This window comes from Triturus cristatus, chromosome 8 (assembly GCF_964204655.1).
Source record: "Triturus cristatus chromosome 8, aTriCri1.1, whole genome shotgun sequence".
In the NCBI taxonomy this organism is placed as follows: domain Eukaryota; kingdom Metazoa; phylum Chordata; class Amphibia; order Caudata; family Salamandridae; genus Triturus; species Triturus cristatus.
The window spans coordinates 874,121,371-874,147,423 of NC_140591.1; the positions used below are offsets into that span (position 1 = coordinate 874,121,371).

At 42.4% G+C, this 26,053-nt stretch overlaps 1 protein-coding gene across 1 annotated transcript in view; it reads left to right on the forward strand.

The window, feature by feature from the left end:
* Positions 1–26,053, forward strand: part of ABI3BP (ABI family member 3 binding protein) — a 1,978,933-nt gene that overhangs the window by 1,111,985 nt on the left and 840,895 nt on the right. Inside the window, exons 11-14 of the mRNA XM_085622401.1 lie at positions 390–464; positions 881–955; positions 16,306–16,380; positions 17,243–17,317. Of these exons, the coding sequence (XP_085478527.1) occupies positions 390–464; positions 881–955; positions 16,306–16,380; positions 17,243–17,317 (300 nt within the window). The remainder of the gene's footprint in view (positions 1–389; positions 465–880; positions 956–16,305; positions 16,381–17,242; positions 17,318–26,053) is intronic.

The window sequence follows — 26,053 nt, forward strand, 5'->3', positions numbered from 1 at the left end:
TGAATGTGAACAACCCCGCTCTGGCGCCAGTCGTGCCTCTTGAATTTCGACATGAACCAACTATGATTTGTAATAAATGAGTGTGGGTGGGTCCGCAGTGGACAAATAGCAGATTGAATCATGAGAAGTCGCACGTTGTCTCTGTACATGAATGTTTGCGGTTTTTAGTGGAAAGACTCAAGGCATAATGTCAGCAGGTTCTATTTTTCCGATGAATTTGGCATCAATGTTCAAGCAGTGCACTTGATAGTGAAAGGAGTTTAGCTGGAGACATTTTGACCAAGCTTAAGGGTTTATAAGAATGTATTCACATGCCAAGTATGAACAGTGTTGTTCTGAGCACGTTTCCAGGTTTGGAAACTAATGGAATAATTCATGTTCACTCCCAGCTACAGAGAGAGCAGAGCGGAGGTCGCTGGCACTGACCACAGCCAACCCAGTGGTGATGCCAAGGCCAACCATCGGTAAAGCCATGCAACTATTATCGCCTTGCAATGTTGTACTTTTCATCAGCTACTCGGCAGCTTTGACTCATACTCTGCACCATTGCCTCAAAAATTCTCCATCCAATTCTTTTTATTGGATCCATGTACACTCTTTCTCCACGCGGGCATGCTTTCAGCTATCTTCAGTGCTGGCCATGCAAAGCTACTGCAAAATGTGTTCCATGCTCATCTTTTCATCAAGACTCGTTGTGGGTCTCGTATTCATAAAAACTGGAATATGATGGTCTTAAGTCTAGTCACTATTGCACATCTCTTGTATATTTGCTTCACCGCTAACATGGCTAATCCATGCTTTCCCTACCAGTTGAGCACGTGGCACACTTGTCCATTCTTTTGAGCTTCATAACTACATATCCGACTTCTTTCCCAATTAGCATTTTATGAAGACAAGCCTGACTCTCCCTTTCCCTTGGCTCCAGCCAGTCCAGAAGAGTCTACAACAGAATCTGGTAATTACATGATATATTTATGATACATTAATAACACGTCAAAAGCTTTAACTGTCTGGAACGGTAGTAAGTGTTTATCACAGCAACATGAAAATCGACTGAAAAACATATTTACTGCAAAGTATCTACTCAAAATAATGATTGCAAAATTTTCAACTTTACATACAAATTTCCCCACAAAAACTCTGAGAATGACCTAAACATCCTACTGAGCTTTTGTCCAAATTATGCTAAGATTGCAGTTAGAATGAACCCAAGTCTAGTACATGTGGCACATACGTTTGGCTGAATTTCAGAATTTAAAATACATAAAATATTGGGAAAGCAAAATTTATATAAGATCAACATTTTGGCAGTCTATATTTTGGAACAGATGTTTTTTTCGGTCTAGTTTTTCGAGTGTGTGGTAGTGTATGCCGGGTCCTAAATACAAAACAAAGGGTGATTTATAGTAATTTATAACTTTCAGTCATTTCCACTCTCTTGGTCCTCCGATGCACCTTGCTGTGTTCCGAGAGAGGTTAGATTTATGGGGTTTAACAGTCGTCCAATAAGGACCAGAAATTGGATAACTAAATTACAAATATGAAATCAAACTCATGTAAATTACTCTCAACACAATGCTATAAAGATATAGGATTAATACTGCTGGCCCAAATCTCCTGAAGAAACATAGGCGAGCCAAAATCATATAAACTAAGAGTTCAGATAAAGCAATACAAAATAGTGACTTTAGTATTTGATGTCTTGAAATCACTCTAATCTAGTCACCTTTACTGATAATTACATTTGAGAACGCTTGTTCACTTTAAGTGAATAAAACATGATATCTGAGTCAATTTAGTTAATATATTGTAGTTTATCAAATCTTTACCAGAATAAGTGCATCATAGAAGAATATGACAATTAGAAAAAAAGATCAATACCCAAAGCTCACAAAGTTCAAGAAAGGACGTGAAATGCCAGTGCCTGTGGTCCCAGGAGGAAGGGACCACTGTGCGCATGTAGCCTATGAGCCAGTTTGGAAAGGAAGCGGATTCAGTCCACATCAAGAGTTCTGCAAATCTCTTCTGTCGGGTTGTAATTAGCCTGCATGCAGAATACCATCAGCTGCACGAGAGTCTCTCTATAAAAGAAAATTAATAATCCCCTGAAACTTTCTCATCAGGCAATATTATTTTCTTAGCATTTCCAGGGATGGCAGCTCCTGGTGTCAACTAATATGATCAGACCCCTCAGTCCCTTGGTCAGTTCATGTGGAATGTAGATCAGGTGTCATAAAGAAGACACAAAATGCAGAGGAAATAGGTGGAACAATTACGCAGTCCTTAAGTCATCCACTTAAATGAAACGTTAAATAAACAATGACACTTTAGCTAGAGCTTGTAGTAAAGTTCGAAACTGTAGATTCCCAGGCAAGTGTCCTGCAAATGGCAACATAAATGTAACAATATCTTATACAATACATGAGAATCTCAAGGGGGGAAAGAACTTGTTACAGTCAACTGTTACATCGAGTGATTTTCTCATACTCAGCGTGCATAGTGAAACAGAAATCTTCATGAGTACAGTTTGACCTATATTAATTTAGGCTAATATAACGCAAAATATATAGGATTATAAGTATACATTTATACGAAATCATGAAGTTGAGATTCTAGTGACATTTGCACTTTGTAACATTTAGTATGATCAAAATTAATTCAATTAGAAATAGAGTACTACCACATTTATAAATACCAACATGTAAATGCACTTTAAAAGTATGCATCATGTTTTCTTTTCATGCAATTATTATTAGCACATGTGTAAAGAAAAATTTCTGAAAGTTTTACTAATGCATCTCTTAATACAAAGGTGTAGCACCTATTTTTCTTTTGTCATTTCTGATGCACACGTATCACATACATTGGTTAAACTTATAGAAATTACCTCTTTTTAAATCGAATTAATTATAATATTTCATACATCTCATTAGTTATACATTTATTTATGTAAAATGTAAACCGATTCTAAGTAAATTTAGTAACATGAGAATTTCATATACATGTTTCTAACACAAGTTAATTGAACAAGATTATTTTCTTTAATAAGTTACAATCTATGTTGCATTATACAGATGATATAATGTAAACTACCCTTTTTCTGCATGCTTTTACGATGCAGTAATTAAAATTCTTTGTTTTCATAATTTTTTATAACGTGAGGTTTTCGCATTTTTATTTATTTTTCTCTGTGTCATGTCCAGTTTTTGCTTGTCTTTAAAAGTGTAAATTTAATTTCGGTCCTATCAAGTGCATGCTTTTTCCTGGATTTTCTGTCACCACAGGTGTCTCTGTGTAGATTTGGGACATTAAATGTCTGTGTTACACTGTGCTCCAGGGCAGTGGGTGGTTCATGCATAGTTCCATAAGCAAGGGTAAAGTGACCATATGAGTCCTTTGGAGAACCTTGGAAGACTATTGGATAGTGGGCTGAATTCAGAACTGAATAAGATGAAAGACTCAGCCCATATAAAACCTTAAGCACACAGTTTTCATTTAGGGATATACTTGGTTTGCTGAGGTTCATAAAATTAGGTATATACAGCAGACAGAGTATTTACTGATAGTGGTTTAAAATTGTTGTTAAGGCCTTGGCTGGGGTATTCGACCTAGTTATGGTGGTCACACCTAAAACATAATAAACGTATGTAGAGAGTGGCTGGTCGTTTTCTTCTGTGTCCTTGCAGATGGCAAGCGCTCCCTCATTGCTACCCTCCCCCCCACCCCCCCGGGGTAGACCAGGGCAGATAGGTTTAAGTGTCTGAGTTCAGTGCTTGGGAACATAACTTCTAAACATGGTTGCCTCCTTGGGCTTTTTGGAATCGTCACCTTCTGATTTTAAGTAGGTGAGCATGTCTCACTTTGTAGATACCGATAAACAACTATTTCATATGTATGATAGTGAGAGAGAAAGGCTCAGGCAAATATATACAACTAAATATGCATTTGTTTGGTAACAATTGTAGAGGTTGCTCCAAAGATTGTAGTCACTTTTCCGACACCCACCGAGTGCACTACAAAAATATCAAAACTTTTGGACCCTATTGGTTTGATTGATATTGATTAGGGGTGCAGTACTCTGAGATCATTGCTAAAGCCTTGGGATGTTGACGTTTTTGAGGTTTGGCAATATAAGGTGTGCATTCACTGCAGCTTACATACCATACCATCATACACATAGGTCACTAGATGCACGCAAAGCCTGAAAGTCATATCCTGTATAATTGGGGACGCAAAAGAGCTGAAGTCGGCTGTATCATTTTCTAACTAGAATACTTGTTGTTATCAACAAAGATATAGCCTACTTAAGAGACATAAATAATTATATATTTAAGGTACAATCTTTTTCTGGCAGCCCTGTAGGAAACCATGAAGGGGCTATAAAAGGATCCTCACCCACATAATCTATGTGCATGAATCATCATGGAGTCATCCATCCAGAATGATGAATGACAGTGCATCTCGATGGACTCAACCTGTGATATGAAGCACTACGGGATCTTCGTGGAGCATACTTTTAAAATTACCTTATAGGCAACCACATTGTGGGACATATTTATACAAAAATAATGCAGTGCAGCAAGTCACATTGCAGTGCTGCATGATAGGGTAAGGTCAGAAATGCACCGTTAACATAATATGGAGCATTTCTGTCTTTTCTTTGTGCTGGTGCACAATGTGCTGCCTAGCGCCAGTGCAGGCACCATTACACTATGGTGCTAGGGTGCCTGTTTTGTAAGCAGGATTGTATTTGTGCAGCAAGAGACACCTTAATGCACAAAAACAATCCTCTGAGGCATTTTCCGTTTTATAAGTGAGCTGCAGAATGCAATACACATAGCAAGAACACATAGAGAGAGAAAGCACACATAGAAAGAGGAAGTAACAAGAAGAGATAAAGATATTTCTCTTTGTTACGCCTCACCTCGGGAGGCGTAGCATTTTAATTAATTCCCAGGTCTAGTAGTAATGGTAGGTGTGGGAATGCAAAAAGAACAAATGGTGGACGGAATGCTGAACAATGTCAAAAACTCACCACAATACAGAAATCTGGGCCTAAATCCATAATTATTTTGCTCACCACGCCATTCCAGTTTGAACCCAGTTATATGCAAATCAGTCTTCACCCTGCTCCCCATGGTAACATTCCAGCCTGAACTGCCAGGCCAGGTCCTCCCTGGACCTGAAACAACCAATCCTAGACCCGGTTTTGCGGTTTCACCCCCACATCAGCCAGGATAGTTTTAACTCCAGTGGCTTGGTGAGCAGGGTCAAGACTGATTTGCATATGGCTGGATCCAAACTGAGGTGATGTGGAGGGCAAAATAAGGATGGATCAAGCCCAGATCTGTGACTGGGGTGAGTGTTTGAAAAGTTTCAACACTCCAAACATCATTTTATTTTGTTATGTTGCTATGTGCACCCTTAGTGGCTAAGGGTATGGCCAGACACGGGTCCCTTGTTCGCTGCACCACTGGATTCAAGCTAGCCTGGTTGATGAGGGGTGATACCCTGAAATTGGTCCCAGGATGGTTCTTTCCGGCCTAGGGAGGGCCTGGTAGTTTGGGCTGGACTGTTTCCATGTGGAGCAGGGTCAAGACTGGTTTGCATATGGCTGGGTACAAATTTGGGTGATGTGGTGATAAATATAATGATGGATTAAACCCAGATCTGTGATTGGGGGTGAGTGCTGGAACATTTTCAACACTCCGTTCATCATTTTATTTTGTTAAATCTGGGAATGTACCAAAATTCATTGGTGGATGCTTGCAAAACTCACGCTCCACCCATGGAACTCCTCCCTGGGTCGGAATAACTGAACACAGCTATTAAAGCTGAATTGCATTACTCTGGATTTAGCAAGCCACTCAGGGCCCACAAGGTGGCCTTGCGTGACTTGATAAATCTAACTTAAAGGTTGCATTGCATTTGCACCTTGTTGCGTGGCTCAAAAGCAATGCAACCCTATGATAAATATGCCTCTGTATACGTTTATTAGTGGGGTCCCCTGGGAAGGTTAAAAAGCTCAGTGGGCAACACGGGGAGGTGATTGTTATTTTTGCGTCTAAAGGTCCACATGTTATGCCCATTTTTAATTGTCCTGAGGGCCAGACGGCCAACTCAGAACCGAATATCAATGACAGTTCCTTTTATGTTCAGAACCTAGTTGTAGTTCATTACTGAGGAAAATATTTTCAACTGTGCACACAATCATATATGCATGCACTCCACATGGAGTTGGCCAGGTTTTATTTTCTGAATTTAGGGATAAAATCTTTAAATATACTCAGAGATGTCATGATATATGAGCATAATTGCATATAGCTATGCAGGTGATAGTACATGTTGTGTCGGAAGCATAATGTGTATTTCACATATTGCATTGAACAAGACAGAGTCCTTGTATAGCCCCTTCGTGATTCTCAGCAGGACTGCTATAAAAGATCATGCCCTAAATACATAGTTACTTCTGTCTCATAAGTGACATATATCTTTGTTGATATTAATAAAGCCTGGATGTCCTCTCCGCTGAGGTCAGGAGCCTATGGTAGTAGAGAGGCAGTTATGAGTCATGGACCCGGAGTAATGGTGAGGCAGCGTTTTGAGGCATCTTGGATTATAAAACAAACTGTTTTCTCTGGAATGTAGGTTTGCTCAAAGTAATGAACAATGGGACCTAAACGCTTAAAAAAAGACTCAGTCTTTTTAAGATAGACAGCAAAATGTATTATTCTTAAAGACTCAAACTGGCATTCACCAAAGATTAACCAACATAGACTGCCCCTTCAAGGCAGCCCAGATGTACACTTTGAAACAGCTAGTTCAAAAGGTGACGGTGACAAAGCCAATTTCTGAAGGGGAAGAAAAGTTCCAACAAATGGGTGGTGGTCACTTCTGCAGTGGTCAACCACACCTTACAGTATCATCGTGAAGTCAACCACCTAAATACCTATTGTGCCATGACAGCCTGGTGCTCCTTCAATTTACATATCCAATACAGTCTTGTTATGAAACAAGGACTACACAAGAAATGGCCTTGAAATAAGCTTGCCTATTTAGTTGCTTAGTTAGTTTTGCAGTCCACCTGAGCCTATTCTGATCAGCTGCTGAATGAACACTCTTTCTGGGTCAATAGCAGTTCAACAGAGCTATATACATGCAGCACCCAGCTATGTTCTGAGTTGAAGAGGTGGTATGTGCTGTGGGTCCTCTTGATGAGCCCTCTTTTAATCCACAGGACTGGGGTAGCAATGTGACCCTCCTGACTCACAGCTATGACTCTGGTCATGGGGCTAAAAAAATAAAAAAAATTGGTACGTCCTTAGCTTAACAGGGAAAAGTCCTCTCAGATCTTCCCCTATAAATAAATGATGGTTACACACAGGTGGTCTGAACCCAATTGCCATTCCCTAGCCCTATTCTGCCAGGAGGAGTACCTATGTGGATCAGTTAGTAAGGGTGGGCATTCTCCATACTGGCTTCTGTCTCCCCACCCGAGGGACTCAGGAAGCAGAAAGTGTGCAGCTTTTGCCTCTGTTCTCTGGAGTTACCTCCTTCCATGGGCATGTCATTTGTTAGAGATAAGGAACTCCTGGATAGCTAGTGAGCCAACTGGCTTGCTGAAGGAATTGGTTCTCCCTGGCCCAGAATGTAAAGGAAAGAACTTTAGAGGTTGATGAAAAATAGTCAATAAAAGAGATTTTGATATGATGGAAGTCCTGAAACACAATTGTAGTGGAGGAATGAAAGAACACATCTATCTCTAGACTGTGCTTATAGTCACATTTCCTAGTTGCATAAAAAAAGGCCTCAGTAGATTGAGGAAGTAATCACAAAGACAGACTTTGATCACAAGTTCTAGAGGACAGGTTCAGGTCGCTGGAATGAAGGGCCTGCTTGCTGACACCTGTCGATCCACATAGGTGCCACAGCACGTGTCGCCTAATCTGTCCTGGTGTGTTCAGACAGTTACGTGCTACAGCAAGAGCACCAATTCAGTCAGTGGCTGGGAGGACAGAGGGCTGCAGACATGATAACCAAATGTGTTTTACTCAGAGAACGTAGCCACCCATTAGGTGGGCTGTAGAGTCCACTAGGCTGGGACGCTCGGAGGCAGCAGAGGTAATCCTACTTGTCTATGCCAGATGGAGTGGCAGAATATGGCAGCACTAGCAGCTCACCCGTGGGGTCTAGTGTCAGTACAGTTAGTTGGAGGAGGTTGATCAAGTTGTTGTGTAGAAGCAGTGAGGTGCAGAGGCAGCAGTGCCAGTTCTGTTTGGGAGCAGAGTCTGGATGCCAATGCCCACGGGGGGGCAACAGGATACTAGCCAGGGCCCACATGTACAACAGAAATTGAGCAGCACGTATAACCCAAAGCAGCCAGATTATGATGGAGGCCGGCTCACACCCTCAGGCTCATTACAAGAACAGCAAACATCTGCACCGGAATGCCAGCATGAACCATACAAGTGTGCAAGAAGGCACTGGGTCGCACACCCAAATTAGCATCCAGGGTTGTCGGGTCAAAATAACAACAGTATGCAGCAAAGTTGCTTTCCACCAGAACGCATGTAGATTTTGCTAAGGAATTGTGTCTATCAACAGGTCGGCCAATACCCCAGTTTGAATATGGGTCTTTACAATGAATGCTTTAACAACGCATTCCATTACAACACAGTTGTTACGACGACTGCGTTGTTTCTACGCGATCCATTACATCGCAAGCCGTTTCAATGACTTGCTGTAGGGGGCGCTCCGGACTTAGGAATAGTATAATTTACTATTCCAACTCCAGCGTGTGCAACAGTAGGGAAGGTGTTGGAATAGTAAATTATACTATTCCTTAGGTTAGCGCACCCCCTACAGCAAGTCGTTGAAACAACCACGTTGTAATGGAAGCGCATTGTGGAAACAGCGTGGTAAAGGCTGTTTCCCCCCCAGTTTAGGACTCGAGGAGATGGACCTCACAACGGCCTCCCCATGTGACACAGGCAGCCGGGGCAACACAACAGGAGGGAGCAGGTGAGCACCTCTGTGCAACACTCTCTGAAAGCCGCAGAGAGTTGCAAATGCAGGGACCCCCGAATGCTGCAGTCCCACCGGGGGTGATTAGCAGCGCAACAGGGTTAGGTAGGCCAACAGTGGAATGAACCCATGAGCCCTCACCAGCTCCCAGTGGGGTCGGCAACCTGGTTTAACCCTCAAGGGCAGCAACATCCAACAAGGTGGCACCGAGGCAGGGGGAGAAGGGTTCTGGTCATGTGTCCAGCTCTTCCTCGGGCATGGCCACACAATTCCCAGCCACGCACCCAACAATGCAAGAAGCTGCGCTGATCAAGGGTGCTGGCCGCAGGCCAGCCGCTCCACGGCTAAGTGGACACCCGGCACCGTGCATGCCCCCAGGTCATGGTAATCCGACAGGGTGATGTTCAGAAGAGAAGGGGGGTATGTGTCCAGCCTGGATGAAGGCTTGGTTTGTGTACCTAGCGCAACTTGCTCTGCCCGAGCCGCTCCCAGCACACCAATAGTATGGGCGCAAAAGGCCACCCACTAATAGCTGCCACGAGAGTCCCTGAGAAGAGATTTGTCGGGGGAAGAAGAAACGGCGTGCAATGTCCTCCCATAGTCCAAGGCGACTAAGCTCAATCATTCAGAGCAGCATTTGCCGTGATATAGCCTCCTGGCCTAGGCAGCATGGCTTGGCACAGCATCTCTCCTCCTCCGGGCGCCTGTTGAGCCAGTGAGCTCGAAAGTCGAGCAGAACAGCTCCGGTGTCAGCCACAGGGCAGATGCACCTTGCTGCCACCGTTGATGGAAGCCGGTGCGCCGGATAATTGCAGGATTAGAGGGGTACCACTCAAAGCTATGTTAGAGAGCGTCTGCCATCATGGCTTCCTATGCCAGGCCCATCCCCATCTTTTATCTTTCATCCTTATTTTTTGTTCTTACCTTTCTCACTCATTCTTTTTTATTATTTACCCCTTTCTCTGTGTTGCAGCTGTTTTCATCATTTCATCATTATACTTTTAATTATCTGTTTCCTTTACTATGTTTGTTAGCGCATCCCCCACAACCCTCTGTCGTGGTATTCCCTAACACTGTTTTTATAAGCACTTTTTCTGCTGACTTTCAGACAGAAGAGGCCCATAAACAACTAACATTTTAGAGGGGCCCAGTGGGGCCAGTGGCAGCCACCACTTAAGCTGTGAATGTCGGGGGTTCCATACACCACTGCTCAGAAGCACTGATCACTTCCCATGCACACCTAATAGGAAGACGAAGGAAATCAGCAGTACAAGCTTCCCTCACTCATTAAACTGGCAGGAGCAGTGCAAGTTTTCCCTACAGAACAGGTACAACCTAAGCAATAGTAATGCTAGCTTTGCATACACATGATTAGGTACAGAATAGGAAGCCTCAGAGCACGCTGCTCTTATGAGTTACATGAGTGTAATGTTGTGGGACCTAGTCCCACATACTAATTAATGAGTGTCAGGGACACCAATAGTGGGGTACTACAACTGGCCACGAGCACGTGGTTCTTTTATTAACAGGCTCACGTGACCGGTGACAGCTGTGTTGGATGGGTGTAGGGTGGGTGTAAGGGCCAGACCTCAAGGGAGTAGTACATGTGGAACACTAGAATGTGTTCAACATTCTACTTCATTCCTCCCAAACTTTATTAAAAATCAAAACAAGTCCAACCTGTGGGAATAAAGAAAAACACACTGGACCCCACTTAGTCTATCAGCCTTGAGAGACAGTCTGCCGAACACAGTGACCAGGCTGACAGGTGCAGCTGGGAGCACCCGGGCATCTCTGCGCGTGTCCATAGTTTAACCAGCTACCACTGGGCGCAAACACTGTGTAGATGTAGTCTGGACACTTTTACAGCATGGCAGTCGGGTCGATGTCCAATCGAACACTGTTGCCCAGGTCTGTGTGCACTCGTGGCGATGTGGTTGTTGTACAAGCAGTTCAAACTTTGTGCATCAGAAGCGTTGGTGGAGTCCGCATCGGAGCTTACTCTTGGGGGCGTCTTGTCTCAGTGAAGGCAAGCCTTGTCAGGACTAGGATGGTGTCAGTGGTGCTTGGGCTGTCTTCCTCGTCGGTAGAGCAGCTTCTGGGCCATCTCTTGTGCAGGGATTTCCTTGAGGCCCATTCAGATGGGTCACCACTGGACCGCGTGGACCGCCTGGGGGTTGTTGCAGGATCACCAACAGAAACCACTGCCAAGTCATTCATGCAACCACAAGGGTGGAGGATACATGGTCAGTGTACTTGCCAACAGGACTCAGGTGCGGTGGGCTATCAAATAGTCTCTAGACACTTGGTTTCTCACGTTGTCAGGGGCGCTTTGTGGGTCTTTGGATGTTTACAGGCGTAAGGCTCCACCTTGGTGATGAGATGATCCTTCATTGGATTGACTGATGCACATGGCAATGATGGTGTGTTTGCCATTAGATGACTTGGACTACAGGTGGCGAGGACTTGCATGAAGTAAGGGTGACTGGATTGACTTCGTAGCCACGAGCTGATGGCATAGTTGGTACCATTATTCTCCTTTGGTATGTGCCATTGCTAGCAGGGATGCCATTTGATTCAAGCAACCAGTGACAGGTGGCTGGACAGTTGCACTGTGAAAAATGGGGTAGATACGCGGTTTGTGCATGCAGGTGTTCGGTACTCCCTCTGAGCTGTCTCCAGTGACATTGCTGCACCACGCGTGCTGGTTTGTGGTGGTAGGTGCACTCTCAGGTAGTGGTATGAGTCCTTGGTCTTGTCCCCTTGTTTATTTCTCCTGCGCACCTGTGGTAGTTTGGTTTTTCAGTGTGACAGGATTGTCACATACCTTTCTCTCCTCTCCTTGTCATTTCTTCTTGGCAATGTGGCATTGTGCCATGCTCTCTTTATCTTGATTGCTGTGTGATGTAGGATCCGGGCACTTGTTGTATGTCTTTTCAGAACATGCTGTGACGTGGTGCTGCAGGTGTGCACCACACCGGATCAACAGTTTCGGCAGCAGGAAAAGAAGAACCCAGGATGGGCCTGGAGGCATACAGCCTTTGTCGTAATCGTTGGTGGCCGTGGGTTCAGAAGCATAAGAGGAGGAAGTCTCACTCACAGGCAGGGACACGCATTGCAGGTTCTCCTCAAGATGCCATCTGTTGGATATCATGCGCACGGTTGCTTCTTTTGTTTACAGTGCGGTCAGCATTTACATGCTGGCTGTTCTGGCACCTTGTGGAGCGACCGCTGCAGCGGTTGCAGAGAGGGTAGACGGGGGAGGCGCACCACGCCTCACTGGCTCACGCTTGGCTTGCCAGGTTAATACAGACAGTGACTGCAGGTGGGCTGAGACTGACTAGGCACCGCCTGCTGTGTGGGGTCACTGCTCCAACTTTCCTGTGGCTGGGGGCCCCACCGGCACTGGAGATATAGATGCGGGAGGTCACTCAGGGTAGGTGTGGCCTCGGGTCAAGCTCTTTTCTCTTGCTGACGGGGTTTTCACTGTCTGCCCTGCTTTGTTTGGAGTGTGCTGCATCTGGTATGGAGTGTAGCAATGTCATGGGCCCTGACATATGTTGCTGTGCACATTCTTCATCGGTGTCTTGACCGAGGCACTAGTTTCTGCTTTACTGCGGTGTCACTTCACACAGTCTCTCAGCAGGCGAATGGTGGCAGGTGTAGTGAGGTGATAGGGGTCACCATTTCCTTTCCTTCTAGCAGAGTGGGTTCAACCTCATTGTGGGGCGACAGGCTCATTTCCCCCTGGCAGGCTATGGCGCCAGCATCTATGGAGCCATACACCCTACTCCTTCATGGCAGTTGAGGTGGCACTGTATGTAGGGTCAGACCTCTCATCGCCATTGTAAAGTTGTGGGCCACAGGTCCACATACTAGTAAATGAGTGACACAGACACAGCGGGTATAGTTACTGAACTGTCCTAGAGCACGTGCACTCTGGCTTTATTATTGGCAGGGTCACCTGACCGGTGACGCCTGTGATAGATAGGTATGGGGTGGGTGTAAAGGCCAACCCTCAAGGGAGTGGCTTGTCACATTGTACATGTTGAACACTAGAACATGTCCAGTAGGACACTCCAATGAGTAATGAAAAGGCAGCAGCAGCAATGCTTCCTTCTCAGAACATGAGTAAACTAGAGAGAAACACGTATACCTTCCCTTACCCACATGACATTTACCAGCATTGGAAGCTTCCCTCACTTATTGCACAGGTGACAGAGAGGCATCAATGGTGCTGATTTCCTTGATAACACAGTTAAAACTCAGACAGCAGCATACACACATAATAAGTAGAGAACAGGTAGTAGCAGTGGAGACATTCCTCATTCAGTGACCAACACAATGCAGCCCTTTTTCAAACATACCATTTTATTTTTGCCTGGTGGGTGTGAATCTAAAAAGAGCAATACATTGGTCAAACTTTTAAGTTAATGGTACCACATTGATATCGCTGTGATCTCAATGAAGAAATGCCAGTTTAAGCTGGGAGAGGAACTTACTCCTGCTGTTAAGAGAAGACAGTTTGAAATGAGCCACAACAGCAATAAAAATAAATCTATTTTCATTTAGTGGTGTTATTAAAATTGAATATTAACACTTGTTTGAGCGAGTGCCCCTGTGAGAAAATGAGGACACGGGGCCAAAACGAATCAACTACTCTGGGAAAATGAGAACTGTAATACTGCAAACGAATGACAATTGTTTAAAATGTATGTCATCATGTGGAGAAGTATGTCATTTGTCTAGAAAGACTAATTTTCTGCACAGATATTAAAAGTGTTGCTGTTAAAGTAGGAATGTGTGGCTATTGTACTATGTGACATACCTACTTAATATGCACATAGGTGTATTGACTGACCTCAGTATACATCTATGCCCAGGGCCCAATATACCTAGGTTTGGTTGCAAAACAATAGGTATTTTTGGACATGAGCTACTTTGCGATATGACATGAGTTGTATACTGCAATCGATGTAATAATCACTTTCTGTTCAACAGCAGCATTCAGAAAAAGGTTTTAAAAAATCATGATCTGTTTATAAGTAAGCAGCTTGAGCCATTTTGAGACTTCTGCGAATGACTTTAAATGTAATTTAGGAGGACAGCGAGTGATAGCACCCCTCCATCCCTGAATCACATTAATTGACAACCTAACCAGCAATTACAGTGGTAAAGCATTGATGAACACGAATGTAACTAAGCCCGGGCGGTGAACTCCTCTCCGTTTGCTGAGTTTGCGAAGTTTTCCTTGCTTGCGCTACTCAAAGTCAAGTTGGCAAGCGCGAGCAAGGAAAATCCACCTCCTGGTCAGATTTCTCAATGCAGGCGGTCAGATTTCTCAATGCGGGCGGTCGTGTGTGGTCATGACCGCTCACGTTGAAAAACCTTACGTTTGCGTTGAGAAAGTTGCAGCACGAGTAGAAAATCTAATTGAGCGGCAGTAAAGATTCAGTGTCTTCTTGTACTGGGCATTCTGCCGTTCGCATTGATTTTCCAGTGCAGGACAAACACTGGGCACTGAAAATCAATGCGAACAGGCATGTCAAGCTCACTCCACTGCTTGCAGAACTCCATGTAGCACGGAGATTTTGGGCACTTGGCAGAGTTCCGCATAGCAGAACTCAGCGAACTCTGCCTAGGCTTAAGAAACATAGTAGGAGTAGAGGGAGGCACCTTTCATGCCGATTCCTTCTACCAAATCACATTCATTTATAAAGGGTGTTTTGGAATTGGAAAGTAATTTGCGACCCACAATGTATCATCTGTAGATTACCATTTGCCTTTTTACGGTCTCAAAGCTTATGATTGTGCGAATCACAGGATTAGCAAGTGCAAAAAATCTTAGTACGGCAGGCTCACTATTAAATACTATTGGGAATTCATTATTCTTAATATTATGATTATTATGTGAAATATAATTTCAGCTTTGCACATTACCACAGAACTCTCCATGTGGTAAGACCTGTACGGTTGTTGTAAATTAAAATGGGCAAGGCGGTTATGAACAAATATGCATGACTTCCTTTCTTACCAAAATATTTAAGATCAAGCAATCTCTACAATGAGAATACTGATTGGGATGATTGTGCCCTGGGTGGAAATGGCGCTCACTCTTATCGGTGTATATATTGCTACTATACTATGGTATTTGGTGCCCAGGGAGGGGGTAATCACCCAACTCCCCACGATTCAGAGCCACAGATCTGTACAATAATTCATATGAAGCCCTGGCACACATACAAACAGTGTTTAAAGTTAATAACTTATAGTGAGGAAACATGGCATGGCATATATTGGTAGTTTTAATGTTTTCTTGCAATCTCTACAATTGGTCGTTAGAGTTTGATAACAAGAGATGTGCAATGGAAGATGACATATTATAAATATCTGGTGATATTTATAAAATGTCATCTGGTGAGGCCTGATCTTAATACTAGACAGCAGGGAGACAGCATTATTAACACACTAACTGTGAGCACTGTGTTTAAACAATGGAGAAATCATTGGCATCCACTGACTTGAGAGTCTTCCATCATGGAAGCTTATATGGATTATCTGTATATCCATGGTTAAGCCACAGTTTACCCTTAGATGGAATGAACACATTGCTACATAACAGAGGTATATTATTGTAAGTACTTAATTAAAAATCCCAATGCATTGTTTAGCTGCGTAGCACATATCCCTTCTGTGGTCATGAAAGTTAAGATTGACGTAGGAGTCTTAAACATAATATTGTATTTACTTGTAAAGCAAAATGTTTGCCTTGCTGCTTGTGCTTAAATCTTTGCATCAACTAAATATTAAACTATGTGGTCATTACTCCATTCCACTTTTGATCAGTATTAGTGCATGATGCTGGACATCAGATATATGGTTTAGCGTATAGCAGATGGTATTACCCTAAAAATACCCTTGCCACCCAAAAACCCATACCCACCCTAAACCCTAAAAATTCCCTCACCACCCAAAAACCCATACCCACCCTACACCCTAAAAAATACCCTTCCACCCAAAAACCCATGCCCACTCTAAACCCTACAAATACCCTTGTAATGGCATGCATTGAAATGACAGCAATGTAATGGTTGTTTCCCCAATAAAAGGCACAGCGATACCCAAGATGTGCTCTCACTTGGCAGTGGATACAAACAGTGTGCATGGGTATATATGTTGGGTGGTGCATTAATGTCTGATTGCAGTACCCCTTCGAGGTTCTGCGTCTGCCTTAAATGGCAATGCCTGCTATGATTCTCAGGAGTATTTATTTTTCTACAGGTCCAAGTAGCACCGACCAAGAGACCACTCATCCAGTAATTTCCAATGGCCTCCAGCTATTAGCAACCACACTCGGTAAAAACAATGTACCCACACTTTTGTCAGCACCAATTATTGGCTGTGTTCATAGTGTGCCCTGTCGCAATTTCAACTCACTCTTTGCCAGAAAGCTCAATTGTCCCCTGTAGCTTCTGCAATAACGTTCACTGTTCTTCACAACAGGTGCTCACAACTGCTAACATTGGTTGTCTCCTCTGGACACAGTTTATTCAAATGTTTGACCTGTTACTTTTGTCTATGCCTCTAACAATCATTTATCCATAATTTAAGGAAACCGCTTTTCAGCAGTGCATGGCATTCCGGCAGCTTGGAGTGACTGAGAAATGTTGCTACCATTTTAGGTTTATCATTCGTCAGCTTCTGGATAGTCAACTGTCACTCAACAGTTTTCTTTTGCCACTTGGCAGTGCATGTGAGCTTATGTCATCTTGAGATTGCGCCTCCCATTGACCTCACTCCCACTTTAACTATGATTTCCTCTGATCATGTTATTTGGCAGTTTCTTGGCTGTGGGTTATGCCCCAAAGTTATATTTAGGGCCATACTGGCTGTAGCGGGCACCAGGTGTTTTCCTGGTGGGCCGGAGGGGTGGACCCAGGGTTTGTTCGCTTGGAGGCTGGTTTTGTTACTGGGGCTGGTTTTGCAGCAGTGCTTCTATATCGGCCCCCTGTAACAAAAGCGGGAGTGGTGCTTCCCACTAGAACCCCCTCCGCTCCCAGGCCCAGTCGAGCAGCAATCTGCCAGGACTGGTTACTGTTCCCAGTCCGGTCTTGGTTATATTTCCACATTTCAGAAAAGAAGCATGTTTATCAAGCAATCAAAGGCATCTAGGTTTACTAATGTGTTTAATACCTTCTCGGTTTGTCATTTCTTTCAGCTATTAATGACACACAACAGACTCGTGCAATTCCAGGTACATCGGAAGAGCCTGTCGCTCCACAAACCAAAACAGGTAACCTGCACTTTGCAGGAAATCAAAGAGTAATTTATGTGTTTTAGATGCCATGTATGTTGGTATGTTGACAAGATTGAATAGACCTACCTTTCACTTTGGTCGGCTTTTAGGCATTGTACAGAATTTTACTTTGTGTCTGGAAGAATACTAGATGAAATGTTGATGTTTTGGTCCAAACTACATATCTGGCTGCATAGAACGTCCAAGAAGTGAGCAAGTACCTTAATCTATAAAGAAAAAACCCAAACCAAGGAAGCCTTTACGTGTCTGTCCAGAGCTGCCTCTATCTATCCAGTGGTGAAATAACTATAACCGAGCAGTCATCTGTAGGGGAGCTGTAGCAAACTCCTTGTTAATCAGTATCAATCAGTATTTGTAAAGTGCACTAATCACCACAGGTGTATTCAGGCGCTGCATGGGGAGGAGAGCTATGTGAACATCCAGGTCTCGTGGCGACTCATGAATTCGGCAAGGGAGGAGGAAGTTCGGAGGTGGATGGGGAGGTCGTTCCAGGCCTTGGTAGTGAGTTGGGAGAAAATGCATCCTCCGGCTCGAGTACAATGGATTCGGGGGACGGTGGCGATAGCCAGGGAGGCAGACCACAGGTCTCTGGTGGGGTGGTGGAAGGTCAGGTGGTTGTTCAGGTATTCAGGTCCAGTGTTGTGGAGGGCTTTGTAGATGTGCATGAGCAGTTTGAAGTGGCATCTCCTCTTGATGGGGAGCCAGTGCAGGTTGCGGAGGTGTGGGGTGATGTGGGCTAGCCTAGGCAGTTTGAGGATGATTCTTTCCACTGCCTTTTTGATGATTTGGAGGTGCTTGAGGAGCAGCATGGTGGTTCTGGCATAGAGGTCGCTCCCTTAGTCAAGTTGACTAGTGATAAAGGTTTGTGTGACGGTTCTTCAGGTGTTAGTTAGGATCCATCTAAAGATATTGTGGAGCATTCTGAGAGTGTTGAAGCAATCGTGGCAACCAAGTTGACCTGCCGAGGATGATGCTGAGGTTGCAGGCGTGGGTGGTGGAGGTGGGTGCTTGTCCGAGGGCCACCAGGAGTCGTCCCACGGTGAGAGGGATATTCAGAAGATGAGAACTTCGGTCTTGCCACATAACTGCCATGCCACATAACCACAAACAGAAAGTGGTCCACCATGGTGATATAGCTGTATATGAATGGCTAGCGCTAGGCTTGGGTAGTGCTGACCTGTGAACGTTTGAAAATGGGTGCATTACTTACCAGTAATCGTCATTTTTTCAAGTCAAAGTATATCTCGCTACTGTAGGGCTTGCCTCGCTCCCTGCAGCCGTGGGTATTTAAGGTAGTGCTTGGAGCTGAAGGAGGCCTTATGGGCACGGAATGAAATAACGGAAACGCTTTATCTCACGTACTGCAAGCCCTTTTATGGATGCCATTTTAGAAAAGGTTAAAAGTGCACGTATAGCAGTGGAGTGGCTTACTAAACAAGGAAATATATGAATGCAGATGAGAAGGTAATGTGTTACCAATCACAAAGCAGTCCTACATTTTATAGTTATGTGTAAGCAGGAAAGAATCACTCCCACTTCTGTGGAACTCATGATAGATAGGGATGCTCCTATTGCACTTTGTAATAAACACTACAGTTCACAACCATCATTAGTGTTTTGTTATTGCCTGTGTGTAAGCTCTACAGATTCTATTAATATTGGGACCTGGCTACACATGAAAAATAGGTTCATACATCTGGCTGCACCTGTCTCTCAAAAGGGAGTATTTCCTAGAAAGGTAGGTAGATCGATAAACTCCCGCGTGGGCTTTGCGAGAACCTGCCTATTCCAGTGCCCTTCTTCAGACATACAACATGAAAGAAAATGAATATGTTTGTCTCATTGTTTGAAAAATCTTTTAATCAAGGTACTTCCCTGATAAGTTTCTCTTCGTCTTTTATATTTTTCAAAGTCTGGTTCTTTCTTTAACAACCCGGACTCGTGATACTTAAAGCTAAAATAAATGTACAAAGCTTCCGAGTCTTTACCTTCATCTACGTCACATGAACCACCTTATCCAAGTTATCCTTCATCATCACCATCTATCCTTTTACGACAGTCATTTCAACAAAATGCTGGTTTAAGCAATGTGCCATGGTATGATTTTAGTTTACATTGTATTTCCTTTCATATCTGTTAAGTCTTGCACGTCAAACTACGGCACAGACAAAACAACTATTTTTTATATGGACATTCTGAGAAATGGTTTGCAGTTAAGAAAATCACAAACTTATGTTACCTATATTACCTCTGCACAATAAAAATGGCCTATTCAGCACAAACGTGCTCACAGATATTAGCATATCACATATGCATAGAGAACATGGTGAGGCTAAAAAATATATACTCTTCAAAGCTCTACATTGATTTCCTTTAAAAAAGTCTTAAAAATTGTGACTGCAACTTTGGTTGCAAACCGTTGATAGGTTACAGATTTCCCAAAGCAGGCAGTAACCCATTCACATGGGAACCTCATCTCTTTTGTGAATGTACAAAAAGTTTGTTTGGGAGTGGGCAGAGGTGCAGAAAATCAGGCTGCATTTAAATGATTAAAAATACTTTACTTAAATGTCATCAGGGAAGCTCCCTGTTGTAAAGACAGGTTGGAAGAATCTGATAATTCAGAAACAAAAGCCCTCACCCACCCAATTGGGTGATATACTTCATCATCGGGCACCTCCTTGTTGGCCCAGCTCTGCAATGCCCAACTGGCCCCTCGAGGGGGCTCTTTGCTGGAGATCTTGTTTGATACTATCAGCCATGATGAGTCTGGAGTGCATATGCTACGATTGTAGACTGGGAAAGTGTAAGGATAAAAATGACCAAGAGTTACCTAATTAGTGTTCATTATTTATTAAACAGCTGGCTGTTTCTTGTCATGACTAAAAACTGTGTGGAGTGATGAAGGAGATAATGGTCCTTCACAGCTATAGAGATAGCTTAAAAGAAGAGGTTCAACATCGTTCTTGTTACTAAAAAGTCATGAGTGATCTAGGCAGTTCATCAGGACTGTCGTGAACCTACTCTACATATGATTGAGTCGACAATCAAGTGTAGATAGGTGCCTAATCCAAAAGTCACAGAACTAGTGTGGTGAGATTTGTACCTTGTGTTGACTAATTATAAGTAAATAATCTGATCCTATTGGAGAGTAAATCCTGCCCCTTAGGGTTTTGCAGAGAAACAACTCTAGCTGCGGCATACAGGTGTCCAGCACCGGCTTATACGGGCGACCTACCCCACTCTGCAAACCTGGTCACTGGTTTGGTGACTTCTGGGTTCGGGTCTGGATTTTTGATAGGCGATGTGTTTCATTACAGTTGGGTGATTGCATATGTGATGCCCCAACTCTCCTAGAAAGGAAACTTCATGTTGACATAACATCTGGACTATGATAATATGGAAGCTAAGAATAAGGCTCCTTATAGAGCCGATTGTGTTACCAGATGTAAGCTGTAACATCTCAGAGGAGGAGCTAGAAGATGTTTATTTTGTAAGTGGTCAACTTAATAGGCATGCAGGCATAATATAACATAGTAGGTAGGCACTTTTGTTCAAAACTGCCTTTCAGTGTGACCCCCACCAGAGGCAATATGTGTCCTGGCTGATGCTCCAATCAATATTTTAGCTCCAGGCCACCAGCTTGTTGAGAACACTGGTGCCCTACACCAAGTGGAGGGATCTAGTTTTAGTTTTTTGAAAATGAATGCCTCTTTTTAACATGCAGCGTTACTTTTATGTACATAGATTGTGGGATTATGTTTTACTGATTTTATCTAATTCTTTTTATTGTACCTAAAGGATGGTTGTAGGGCATCTTTTTTAACGCTCTGTATATTGTACATGGCCACGCTCATTGCGCACTTTTAATGTTTTTTATTTGATTCTCTCTTTCATGACAATTGGCCGTAATTAAGACTATTGAAGGACTGATTGACTGGCAATGTGTACTCGCACTAGAAGGAATTTTGCATTGTTGATGAGACGCCCTGTGGCGAACCTTTAGTGCCAGAAAACAGTAAATGAGATACGGTGGTAATTCAGTGCTATGATCAGAAATCTGGAAACTGGACCAGGTCCACCTCTCAGTGTCTCACATTAATATTAATCCAAGCCTGCTGATTTTAGGTGCATATATATATATATCTGACCCAAGGGTTTTTGTATTTGTGGAAATGTGACTAGAAAGTGAACTTGCAGGACACAGCACATCAGTTACACAATAGATGGCTGTGCTGGTTACTGGGGACAAGTGATAAAATCTATTGAACAAAATTCAAGCATGCATCAGCGAAAGATGAGGTACAAAGTCCCCATCACTCACATTTCTTCTATAGGAAAAGGTTGGAAGCAAATTTGTCATGATTGCACATTTGCTATGAAAATCAAATCTTGGTGTAGAAGAGTGCATCACAAGTTAATTTGTAATTACAGAATCCTGCATGATTACATAAATGTACTAAGTGATACTGTGAGTAGCACGTGGATGCATAAAAGTGCTGATGCTATTATTCTGTAGGCAACAACTATAGATGCACAGGCAGCAATGTAGTATCTGTTGTATAACAAAGCAATTTAATGAAAACAAAAAACCTAATGTGTTTGGCTAGTTATTCTGTTTATAGCAATTGTTGACATGCTGTAGAAAGAGTTGTGAAGGAAGATTGTTTTTTAATACTTTAGACAATTTTATGTAATTTAGTATATCAATTTGTATGCATTGCGTCTGGCGCTGAAGACGTTTTTCAAAACAAAACGGGACGTTTTTGAAATGTATAAGTTGTATAACACATATAGCAGTATTATACAATATAGCAAATACGTATGCATTCACATATATTAGTAAAAGAGGATTTATTGTTCAATTTGAAAGTGGTAAATATGCGGTAATTATGAAGAAATGATGCAAGGGTGATAGTTGTAACAAGATGGTAATTACCTTGTTGTAATGTGTTTTTTGCAAAGAAACTGAAGTATAGAATGGTTGTTTATTATGTTTAAAAAAGGTTAGTGTTAGTGGAAAATGCATGGTTTGTGTGTGTGTACAGCACAATGTTTAAGCTTAGGTAGTTGTTAGTAAACAGTATTTAGTAGTTTTTGTTTGCAAAAAAAGCTATGGGTAGTTTAACAACTACGTAACGGTACCAGAAGGACAGAGACAAGAGACTTTGTGAACAAAAAACTGTAACTTCAATCAGCATGTTATTATGACAGTATACTAAAACAACTGAAACCACAAGAATGATGATTGTCTGATAATGCGATTTAGGATAGCCATCCAAACAACACCCACGTCCCAAATAAGCATACATAAATTATTCATTTCAATGTTATACCAGCAAATAAAATGTGTCAAAAACATACGCTTCTCTCATTTACAAGCCACAGTAATGTCACATCAACAGTTGAATAAAAAGGCTCCTTGATGCCCCATGACTAAATCTTAATGGGGTTACTACTTGGTCGCGCTTCCAAAATCAATTGGTTGCGTCCCCCTGAGCACTACTGATGGCCTAAAAGAAGGATTTCTCAATCTGTGCTGCTTCAATTCCAAAAGAAATTTGACACTTGTCGCGATCCTTTTATTATTTCTTTATTTGATTTTCGTATTCTCCATTGGAAATTATTTTCATTTCAACAAAATTTTGTTGATTTAGCATAATTTTTCTTTGAGCTCCAAGCTCCAAAGCATTTCGGGCTATCCGCCCTTCTTCAGGGAGCGGAGTTTCTGTGTCCGTGTTCAACCTTTGATTTGTATTTGGAGAAATTAGGCCGTTCGGTGTCTCAGTTTTCCAGCGCCCGGTATCGGCGTTTCTATTTTAAACAAACGCAAGTCTTTGTTCAAAATAGAAACGCCGATACCGGGCGGTTGAACACGGACACGGAAACTCCGCTCCCTGAAGAAGGGCGGATAACCCGAAATGCATTGGAGCTTGGAGCTCAAAGAAAAATGATGCTAAATCAATAAAAAGTTGTTGAAATGAAAATAATTTCCAACGGAGAATACGAATATCAAATAAATAAATATTAAAGGGATCGCGACAAGTGTAAAATTTCTTTTAGAATTGAAGCAGCACAGATTGAGAAATCCTTCTTTTAGGCCATCAGTAGTGCCCAGGGGGACGCAACCAATTGATTTTGGAAGCGCGACCAAGTAGTAACTACAGTGACATTCTCAGTACGGAATACGCCACCCCAGGAGCACACTAAACGTTTTTTGAATTGATAAAAATCTTGAATAACAATGGTTGTGCGCGAGCTAACAAGCAGTTAGTAAATCTTAATGGGAACAGTAATGAGACAATACACCCATCCACAAAATGCCACATACTTAATGGATTCCCGATTCAAGCAATGGCTAACAAAGAACAACAGATGTTAGGCAGTGGCTGAAAGAGGGTGAACCAAGGCTTTCTCTCTCTCTGTACTTCGTACGTTTTTTAACAATGGATTTAACGAGGTCCTCCAAACAAACCTAAATACGTCAAATAGATTCAGCATCAGGTTAAATGAAATAGAACCAAGCAATGCCCAGTAATTCTTGTTTATTTTCTTCAGGCATCAAAACTTCCAAAAATGTTATTACAGGCAGCCCTATATTAACTAGAGGTGTGCATTGGTACTTTGCTCTGAGCCCACTATACATTAACCTCTGTCCTGTGGGTGCTACTGCAGGGACCTTGTTGTGTAAACTTGGCCTAAGGGAAAGAACTGATAAACACTGCCTTAATGTGTACTGCTTCTCACTACTCCCCAAAGCCTGGTGAATAATTATAGTGGGTTGTTCTACAGTAAAGCTGTGCAACTAATAAATGTGTCTCTCATTATGAAGCATACCTCTTTCTCATGCCCTCCATGTTCACTGGCATTACTACCACAGTGAATTATTTTACACAAAGAAATGAAGAAAATGTCCTCTATTTATTTTCTTACTGAGCTATGACTAACATTTGTACAGCTGGATTATTTTTCCTATGACTCTATGACAATACAACAAGCTTTCCAGTAAATACTAAACATGTTCTTAACTGTGGTACTCTAATGCTTATAAAGTAGAGAGAGCAAATTTTCTCTATTTACCGAAGAAGAACGTATTATTGTTTAGATGAGGCCATTTACCAGTATTAGAGTTCACAAAAGCGCAGTCTGCTATTCCCACTGTGAGCTTGAATCTAACGTCCATATAATGCTATTAGGTTGTGTGTTTTTTGTGTGCTTTGCTGGTGTTCAGGGTGGCTGTAATTTGCCTCACCTACCTTATGATTATCAAAATCCATAATACCTAATTTAACATTTTTTATTTATGTATTTTGTAAAGTGTCATATATTGTACAGTTGTGACTTCAGAGGACCCAAACGTACCAAGGGCTAAGGTTGATAATCATCTACAGCGGAGTGAGGGAGACCCACTAACTGGTGAACTTCAGTCACTGCCACACAGTCAATTATGATCTGAACATTCCTGTTTTCAGGAGCTCCATGAACCACAGATAAACTGGCCCATTCATCAGGCCTGGGGCAATGGTGTTTTCTGGAGCTGTGTTTGTACATTTCCAATGTCATATTTTTGCTGTTTAAAGATTGATGTTAGATCAGGTGAAAGGTAGCTCATCATAGGTACCTGAATGAGTGATACTGAGTAACTAGTTTTTAATTTCTGATGTGTGTGAGGCCTTTTTTTAGTGGGCATTATCCATCATGTCTACTCTCTTAAATTCTTTCTTGGGCTCTGCTCAGAGCCAGGGGTGAGCTTTTAGCGTTGACTTGGCTATGTTGTGCTTCTAGATGTTGAAATCAATCATGTGAGCTTCATTTTAAGATCTTTGCAGTCATAGAGAATTTTTGTGAGGCCTGTGTAGATCAGATACAATAATTTAGATTCAGCTTAGTGAACAGTCTCCATGAGCATAACGATATTCCAGATCATGTAGAGTTGCATGATGACATCTTTGGCAGGAAAGTCACTTAAGGAGAAAATCTAAGATTTGCATTAAAGTTGATTCCCAGGTTTGAGATGGAATCTAATGTGTCAGCTCTATTGTTATATTTGTATTGGATTACTGTAACTAAAGGAATAGCATTTGTAAAATATGTTTTAAATGATAATAAACCTAACAACAAGCTGGATTTTTGTGAACTACTTCTTTTGAGAGTGTATCTGAGTTCACTCATGTGGACCACAAAAATATTTACACCACCTCAATCTGTTTTCTCTTGTTACATGCTTAAGCAAAAGCGAGGAATAGCCCAAGAACCTTCCCCTTTGGTATGCTGTTGCTGTTGATCTATGCCAAAGCATGGCATGTTACAGAAAGATGTGGAACTCCAATTGGATTGTGGAATGTCGCACTCCTTGTGTATAGAGTAAATGATGTTGGATTTATTTAGGGTGCCTGGTAAATGCCCTCCTGAGCCAGGAGGTGTTGCAATGAAACGAAAATGAACGCGTTGTCTCCCGTGGGAGTAACGTCCTTTACTCAGCACTCCGATATTGAACAAGATTCAAATAATGATGATCCAAGTGATAATGGATTATTTCACAAAATGTTCTTTAATTCAAGTTATGTTCAGTTCCTTTGAAATTCATACTATTTCTCGCATAGTATTACGCATGTTTATTTTCTACGAATTCGAAGTGTTTCAACCCAAATTCAAAGTATTTCAGCCCTATGCATTTCGGGCGAACCCTTCTTCAGGGGACTTACATTCTGT